The sequence below is a fragment of the Limulus polyphemus genome, unplaced genomic scaffold (assembly GCF_000517525.1).
Source record: "Limulus polyphemus unplaced genomic scaffold, Limulus_polyphemus-2.1.2 Scaffold7807, whole genome shotgun sequence".
NCBI classification, from domain to species: Eukaryota; Metazoa; Arthropoda; class Merostomata; order Xiphosura; family Limulidae; genus Limulus; species Limulus polyphemus.
Genome location: NW_013673417.1, coordinates 5,360 through 14,790, shown reverse-complemented (window position 1 = coordinate 14,790; position 9,431 = coordinate 5,360). Strand labels below are relative to the sequence as shown.

The 9,431-nt window shown below is 36.1% G+C and overlaps 1 protein-coding gene across 2 annotated transcripts in view; it reads right to left on the bottom strand.

Moving 5' to 3' along the window:
* The window catches only part of LOC111089904, an 18,459-nt gene that overhangs the window by 7,049 nt on the left and 1,979 nt on the right, over positions 1 to 9,431 (bottom strand). The window contains exons 2-4 of one of the 2 annotated variants that reach the window (XM_022403156.1): positions 9,261 to 9,431; positions 2,455 to 2,558; positions 1,868 to 2,049 (exon numbers count right to left, since the gene is read on the bottom strand). In XM_022403156.1, coding sequence (XP_022258864.1) covers positions 1,868 to 2,049; positions 2,455 to 2,558; positions 9,261 to 9,360 — 386 coding nt within the window. In that variant the 5' untranslated portion in view covers positions 9,361 to 9,431. Of the gene's footprint in view, positions 1 to 1,867; positions 2,050 to 2,454; positions 2,559 to 6,748; positions 7,595 to 9,260 lie in introns of those variants that run through there. The other variant, XM_022403157.1, reaches the window with a different exon arrangement.

The following is a 9,431-nucleotide window of genomic DNA, read 5'->3' as shown; positions in this document are numbered from 1 at the left end:
TCAATCTCTAACGTTATTCACGTGTTGTAGGTCTAACAAAAAAAACTAACGTCATTCACATGTTGTAGATCTAACAAAAAACTAACGTTATTCACGTGTTGTAGGTCTAACAAAAAAACTCTAACGTTATTCACGTGTTGTAGGTCTAACAACATATCTCTAACGTTATTCACATGTTGTAGGTCTAACAAAAAACTAACGTTATTCACGTGTTGTAGGTCTAACAAAAAAACTCTAACGTTATTCACGTGTTGTAGGTCTAACAAAAAACTAACGTTATTCACATGATGCAGGTCTAACAACATATCTCTAACGTTATTCACGTGTTGTAGGTCTAACAAACCAATCTCTAACGTTATTCACATGTTGTAGGTCTAACAAAAAACTAACGTTATTCACGTGTTGTAGGTCTAACAAAAAAACTCTAACGTTATTCACGTGTTGTAGGTCTAACAACATATCTCTAACGTTATTCACGTGTTGTAGGTCTAACAAAAAACTAACGCTATTCTCGTGTTGTAGGTCTAACAAAAACTCTAACGTTATTCACGTGTTGCAGGTCTAACAAAAACTAACGTCATTCACATGTTGTAGGTCTAAGAAACCAATATCTAACGTTATTCACATGTTGTAGGTCTAACAAAAAAAACTAACGTTATTCACATGTTGTAGGTCTAACAAACCAATCTCTAACGTCATTCACATGTTGTAGGTCTAACAAAAAACTAACGTTATTCACGTGTTGTAGGTCTAACCAAAAAATAACTCTAACGTTATTCCTTAGTTTTTTTGTTAGACCTACAACACGTGAATAACGTTAGAGATTGATTTGTTAGACCTACAACACGTGAATAACGTTAGAGATTGGTTTGTTAGACCTGCATCATGTGAATAACGTTAGAGATTGATTTGTTAGACCTACAACATGTGAATAACGTTAGAGTTTTTTTTGTTAGACCTACAACACGTGTGAATAACGTTAGAGATTGGTTTGTTAGACCTACAACACGTGAATAACGTTAGAGATTGGTTTGTTAGACCTACAACACGTGAATAACGATGTTGTAGGTCTAACAACATATCTCTAACGTTATTCACATGTTGTAGGTCTAACAAAAACTAACGTTATTCACATGTTGTAGGTCTAACAAAAAAATTAACGTTATTCACGTGTTGTAGGTCTAACAACAAAAAAACTCTAACGTTATTCACATGTTGTAGGCCTAACAAAAAAAAAACTAACATGTTGTTGGTTTAACAAAAAACTCTAACGTTACTGTCTTGTAATGATTAAGGTATTGATTTAAACTGATTTATTATGAATTTAACCAATCACAAAAGTACTGAAACTGTTAAATTATGAGTGTTGTAGTTATTATGTTTAAAGGAGTCGATAATTAAACACATGTATTAAATATTTCGACATTAGTGTAAACACACGAAAGTATGAAAACAATCGTTTTAACACAAGATGAATCATTGCTTAAGTCAGTTTTTCGAAATTGTTTTTGGGATTTGCCGAAAGAATTTCAAAAGTGTCTTATTATTTTTTTCTCTGCGGGAAGAGGGCGTGTTCGTTGTCAGTTTTGTGATGTGTATCAAGTTTTTTTCTCTTTTTTTTTTGGAGGAGGGGGATATTAGAAATAAAATAAATACGTAAAAAAACGTGGGAACTCGTCTGTAGATTAAATTATGACATTTATAGAGGTTGCATTAAAACGTCGAAGCCAAACAATGCGACGTTATCATGTTGCTCACAAAGAAAGATAAAAAAAATCCAATGGCAGCTTAATTGTAGCAGTCTGGTCTGTTAACTATAAGAAACTAAACTGGTCGTTATCTGGGAATACTGAGGTTATGAACTCACTTCCTATGATCACATCGTAACTCATCTTCCAGCCTGTTCAACAACTTTGGCAACTCAATAGTGAATCCTTCATTCTCAGATCCAACTGATTCTGAAACTTCTAACCCACGGTCCTTCGCCACCTGTCGGCGCAGGTAGAAAATGTAGTCTTTTGCACTCGAGTGCTGCGGCCTTGAAGAGGGCTGTAACGAAAGAATGGGATTACATAGTTGTGTGTGTGTGTTAAAACGGCTGGAAGTCAACAGTTTATTTCGTGATATTAATAGGCACTTGAGAAACGAAAGATGTTTAAAGAAATTAAGTTATCCTCAGTTTGACCTAATCAGTGCTGTTAGTATTAATGTCACAGAAACAACAATGGAAACGAAAAACTACCTAAAACCTTTTATATTATTATGTGGAAATTAAAATAAATAATCTAATAATCATGATATCCGGTGACAGACGGAAGAAGCAAAAACTTCCGGTAATTCGGGAGCTTCTAACGCTAAAATACGGGATTCGATACCTGCGAACAAAGTGTCTAGTATAAATCGGCCAATAATTTCTTATTTGATCATGTGATTCAGTACATAAACTTCTCATACCTGTATTGGTTCCGATGTTTCATTTCTCACGAACACCTGCAGCTTAAGGTCTCTGTCCTCATCTTCTGGAACCATCTCGTGATCATCTCCCCAGAACCGAAATCCTAAAGAAACGTTTAGCACGACAAATTATAACGGGAGAGAGAGACGCCCCCCCCCCGACCTTGTAACTTAAACGTTTAAAAGACAACTTCAAGCTGGAGTTAGAAATATTTAACTTATCTCCCCCTCCCACACACTGTGTGTAAAGAACTGACTAAAAGAGTTGACGAAAGCTCTGATTTCCTCTTTCTTGAATACTGTGTGTAAAGAACTGACTAAAAGAGTTGACGAAAGCTCTGATTTCCTCTTTCTTGAATACTGTGTGTAAAGAACTGACTAAAAGAGTTGACGAAAGCTCAGATTTCCTCTTTCTTGAACACTGTGTGTAAAGAACTGACTAAAAGAGTTGACGAAAGCTCTGATTTCCTCTTTCTTGAACACTGTGTGTAAAGAACTGACTAAAAGAGTTGACGAAAGCTCTGATTTCCTCTTTCTTGAACACTGTGTGTAAAGAACTGACTAAAAGAGTTGATGAAAGCTCTGATTTCCTCTTTCTTGAACACTGTGTGTAAAGAACTGACTAAAAGAGTTGACGAAAGCTCAGATTTTCTACGTATTCAAGGTAGTGGATGTGAGTGTGTATTTTTATTATTTTCTATGAAGGCTGACTAGACTGACATAGGCGTGTAGATTTTGGTTGCTACAACCACAGACATTATCCGTTATGAGTACACGTTGACAACCAGGGCCGATAACAGTATTGCGATATATATATTTGTGTGTGTGTAAAGTGGATGCCAGTGATGGTACTTGTGTGCTTATGACTCGCAGAATGTTAGGAACCCTGTAGCCAACAGTTGACTCTGTTTTTGTCTGTAGTTAAGCACAAAGATACACAATGAGTTGACTGTGCTATGCCCATCTGGTTCTCAGCGTTATAAGGCTTCAGACTTACTGCTGGGCCATTCGTTAATTAATAGTGACACAACGGCATGTCTTCGGACTTACAACGCTAGAAACCGGGTTTCGATACCCGTGGTTGACAGAGCATAGATAGCCCATTGTGTAACTATGTAATTTTAAGGTTAAGCACATGTTAAAAGTTGTGCGAGAATAGCCTGGTTGAAATGTTGACTGTTTAGAAAATGAATCTATCTTGTTTATATTTCATTTGTTTTGTAGAATTTGTTTCAGTTTTAATTTTAATCAGTGTTTTTTTTTTATGACTTCTTTGATATGTATGTAAAAGATGTAACTTTCCAAACAAATTTGTAATTCAACGCTCCAAATGCTGCGCACGCAACTTTCAAATTCTGCACATGCGCTTTACGATCCGACGAAGAACGCTAACTCGAAATGTTATCTTCCCGAAAACTTGTATAAAACTTGTTGATTTTATAACCTGTTCGTTTATTTGTATAATATCACACGCGTCTCTCTCTCTGCTCTCAAAGAAAGTGAAACTAGCTGACGCGAGGGGAAGGGGGGAGCAGATCCGAACGCTGTCGCCACTATGTCATTCTCCGGGTGTCAGCAGTTCTTCACTTATACAGAATTTTGTCACATAATAGTTTAGGTAAAAAGGCAAAGTTTCTGCTCTCTAGGCTTATTAAGTAACAGAATGGGTGATAGATATCACGAACGTCTGTTCTGATGTAAATAAGATATCACGGACTGTTGTTCTCGAATTACACGAGGGCTATCTGCGCTAGCCGTCGCTAATTTAGCAGTCTAAGACAGCTAGTCAACACCATCCACCGTTTTGTTTGTTCCCTGTAGATCTCGTCACTTCAATATTCCGTCTCACTGACTTAATTTTTACCGTCAGTTTTTCAGACTATTCCATAGAGGGAGCTAGTTTTTACTCCATATTTGGACTGTACACTAACACAACCCAATTAAAGTGCGTTTTGTTAGTAAGTTACACAACGGCTATCTGTGCTCTGGCCACCAATTTCAGCATTAAAAGCCCTCAAACTTGCCGCTGAGTCACTGGAGGGAGGGGCATTAAGTGAGTTACAGCAGCGACTGTGTTTTACATCCAAGTATGAAAATATATCTATTAACGTTGTTAGTTTAAAGTTTATTGTATTTTCACCACCGCTGGACGTAAGAAAAAAGTGACTTACAAAAATTAAACTAACAAAAGTGTACTTTATTAAAGTTCAAAAATCAAGAAAATATATGGAAATAAGTTAATCCTTTTCCAGCTCACAAGTGGGGGTAACATCCCACTTCGTGTACCCCCATTGACAATAGATTATATACGGTCATCAGGTTGTCAAATATAAAATAAGGTTTAGATATAAAAATAACTTTGGCACAGTTTTAGAATCAAACCATTTTTGTGTTCATATTGTTTACAATATGATATAATAGACTTTTAAACCATTTTTTATATATACATTACACACATACGCTACAAGTATATCACATGAAAAAAACCTAGCTTGTTCTCAATAAATTATAATACTGCTTTAAAGTTTTTTCATTTATAATAAAATGGCATACCAAGTTTACAGAAAAATATATAATATTTATTTTAGTATATGATTACATTAGACTAAATGGGAATAAACCGGATGAGGATGGTGGATCCCAGTCGATCGCAGGTTAACTTCGAGTTAAGTTTAAAGAGTACAACATCTAAAATATACAGAACACGGGGTTTTGTAATCAAGAATCATCCAGTGTTCTTTGATATCTTTACAATACTGTACATAGAGACGTGAAATATTTCTTGACATGTTAAAAGAAGGAACTGAAGCGCTCTTTTCCTATTACATCGATGTATACTGATCAAGTAGTTTAAATTCTGCAAACATCAACTTGTAGGCCAATGACATCAACGATCATTCAAACATGACCACTCCAGAACTAGGCCTAACGACCCAAGAGTGCAGGAACTGATTTTTCTTTATAAGTGCGGGTTTCAGTCCTGTGTTTGGTGTATTTACTACGCCTGTAGCAAGAACCTAACGACTGGGTTTTAAAGTCTCGGTAAACATTAGAGGTGGGGGGGGGGGTCTAGAAGTGTCGCAAAGTTGAAGATACGAGTCCGGCAGCCTAAAAATCGTCTAATTCTAAACATACTACTGTTATAAAGCTTTGAATGCGTGCTAGAGACAACCTGAGTTCAAGGTAACACAATCACAAGCTAGGTTCACTTTACGTAATAGTTTGTCAGTGTGTTAGCAGGTAGATGATGTATTATCAAGATAAGCTTTTCTTTCTTTGTTCTGCCCCTCACAATCATAAGCTACGCCTCCTACAGCCGCGGGCTAAAGGCATACAATCAAGGACAGCGACCCCTGGAACACTGAAGGCGGACGATTTCATTACATTCACCTGTGATTGGTGTTAGTTTTGTCACTTCCTCTATATCTACCCCCTGTAAACTTCACGTCTTAACTTAAAAGAATCGGTTAAATAAACAACGCGCCACGAAAATAATAGGATGGTGTTTTATTCTACACATTATTTTAAATACGGTATTTTTAAAACCTTTCTGTTGTTGAGCATTGTGACGTTGTGTCGAAATTGACCAGCAGAATATTTTCAGTTTTCATATTGAAATGTTCCTCGGTGAGTCAGTGGTAAGTTTACAGACCCAAAACACTAAAATCCAAGTTTCGATTTCCTGCAGAGCGTAACCTTGCGTAAAACAGCAACAACAGTATATCTAAATATTCACCCACACTTTAAAGATACTTTTTTCATTCGGTTTATTTTTAACAAACGAAACTGTCGGATGTCTGTGTATAATCTCTCTACAGGGATATTACCTGTCACATCTGTGACTACTGATTCAGATCACTAGATCTTCGTCACAGAAACACAAACAAACAGTGTTAGGTTGATCATTACTGTGTCAGTTAAAAAGACAGGAATGCGGGTTAATGTGGGGCCCGACGTGACCTAGCTGGTTAGCGTTTCGGGCTGCGTATAGAAAAGTCCAAGGTTCGAACTGTGATATATTACTTCTCGGCTTTCGTATTTTCAGTTATTGGGGCATCACAACTGTTAAAGACAATCCTATTATTGATATTTGGTTAGTAATTGCCGCGTAGGCGGCGAATGCTGCTGAGGGTTCCCTCTCTCTGGTATGCAATTCTAATTTAGTGAAGGCTATATTTGAACCTTCGTATCGATTACTTATCCTTTCAGCCTCTAGGGGGCGTTCATGTTGAGAATACGAAATGAATGATATTGTACGAAAATTATTTTTTAATAACTTTTATCAAATACATACCTTACAAAAAGAACTCTTCTTCGTGCAAGTTTTCTACTTCATTCATGACCTCTTCGCAAGTTGATTACCTTATTGAATTATTCCTCATTGAATACAACAATTGAAATAAATACCAACAGGTTTTCTTTTTGTAGTATTGTCCTGAAACACACATTTCTTGAGGAGAGGAAGTATAAGGTTAGATGTTTTATTATATGTGGTACTCGAGATTGGTACATCTTGAGATGCTATTAATTCAAACATGAAACATCTTTGCTCATTGGACAACTTCCACACAACAAAACATCATGACAACACAAAATAACATCACTCTAAGAATGTCTAACAATAGAACAGAACGTCGTGGCGACAAAAAGTAACATCACTCCAAGAATGTCTAACAATAGAACAGAACGTCGTGGCGACAAAAAGTAACATCACTCCAAGATGTCTAACAATATAACAGAACGTCGTGGCGACAAAAAGTACCATCACTCCAAGATTGTCTAACAATAGAACAAAACATCGTGACAACAAAAAGTAACGTCACTCCAAGAATGTCTAACAATACGACAAAACATCGTGACAACAAAAAGTAACGTCACTCCAAGAATGTCTAACAATACGACAAAACATCGTGACAACAAAAAGTAACATCACTCCAAGAATGTCTAACAATACGACAAAACATCGTGACAACAAAAGAGTAACATCACTCCAAGAATGTCTAACAATAGAACAGAACGTCGTGGCGACAAAAAGTAACATCACTCCAAGAATGTCTAACAATACGACAAAACATCGTGACAACAAAAAGTAACGTCACTCCAAGAATGTCTAACAATACGACAAAACATCGTGACAACAAAAGTAACGTCACTCCAAGAATGTCTAACAATAGGGTGATCTTTCTGTGTAATTTTATTCTTATTTAAACACGTGTAACACAAACTGTAAGGTATATACAGAAAAAACAGAAGGACAATCGTAGTCCAATCATTAAACCTTGGAAAAACTAATTTAAATCGTTCTATTGTTAGACATTCTTGGAGTGATGTTACTTTTTGTTGTCACGATGTTTTGTGAGTTTTGATTGTTTTAACTTAACTATCTCTTTGGAGAAATTTGTTAGCTTCAAGAGATATGTGAACACGTTTGGATTAGCCCCTAGCGTTAAAAAGTACAACTATTTTAGTACTTATAACATTGCACAGTTTACACCTTTCACTCTGTTTTTGTTGTATTTTTTGTCTAGTTAACGCTAACAGTTCACTGTCTTCTCTTATTGACAAGATAATTAAAACTGTTAATTTAAAAAGGGGGATAAAGATAGTCAAAAAAGTACAGAAACAAGTTGAATCAAAATGCAAAAATTATATTTACAAGCCTACAACTAGGGACTCTAAAAAGTAAACAAACAAGACTGGGAATAGAATATAATCTTTCAAGCTACAAATCTCTGTTTTGACTCCATGTTTATTGTACTTATCAATTTCAGTGGAGTCAAAATAGGGATTTGTAGCTTCAGAAAATAATATATACACTATTACCAGCACAGTTCAGCTGTCTGCTTGTTTCTTTAAGATATAATTCCTTCTGTAACACATTTAATGACAGTAAACAACCAGTTTCGTTTAAAATTTTTAGAGCTTCGTCAGGACATCATTAAGGGTTAATAAACAAACAAGATTGTAAACATATTTAACAAAAATGACTCGCATTACATTTAACAAATAACACAAGCATGCGTATCAGAACTTCATAATTGTCATGGAGCAGAGTGTCAACTGTATTTCGAAGACAACTGATATCTATAATAATAAAAGGGCGTGTCTGTGTGACCAAGATGGCTCCAAGAGGAAAAAACCTAAAATTTTGTGCCATATTAAGTGAACCCTGAGGGTGTGCACCTGGGTATTGTTGCTTATCTTATCCACGTGCGTGCGCGCATGCGAATCTTTTTCATGAGAAAAGCTAGCAAAAACTACATATAAAAGAAGTGGTTCCTTATATAACAACTTTAAATATATAGAAAAGCCAGTGAGTTTTTGGTAACAATGCGTTTCAACAATGGCTCTTATATCATGTTGCTTAGCAACAAAATTATATAGGTTATACTTTTATGCTAAAATGGGTTCAGAACACACACAATATCAATCTAATAACCCGAGCGAAGCCGGGTACTTTCGGTAGTCGTGAATAACTAAAAAAAGTATAAAAATGAGAGTCTGTGATCCACAAAAGTATTTGAGCCATTTTGAAATGAATACTAAGTCGCGGTCATTACAAGGTTATTGAAAACTTAGAATAACTCAAAGTGACGGATCTGGCAATTCGGAGGTTTTCTGTACTATGTCCAACACAGAGATCAAGCCCCGAATTTTGGTGTTATAAGCCATCAAGCTGCGGCTGGGACACGAGGGGGGGGGGGTCAGAGATTTCGAAGTGGTTAAAAGAACTTTAGTAGAGTCTACTTCAAAAAAGGTATATGTTTTTATCCATAAATTGACTCAAGAGAGAGAAACAGTAATACTTTTCAATTGTCTTCTTAGTAATGCATTTGCAGACTGCAACTGTCTGATGGATTCTACTGTTGTTGTTTTTACAGACTGCAACCGTCCGATGGATTTCATGTTGTGTTTTTTCGGACTGCAACCGTCTGATGGGTTTCATTGTTGTTGTTTTTACAGACTGCAACCGTCTG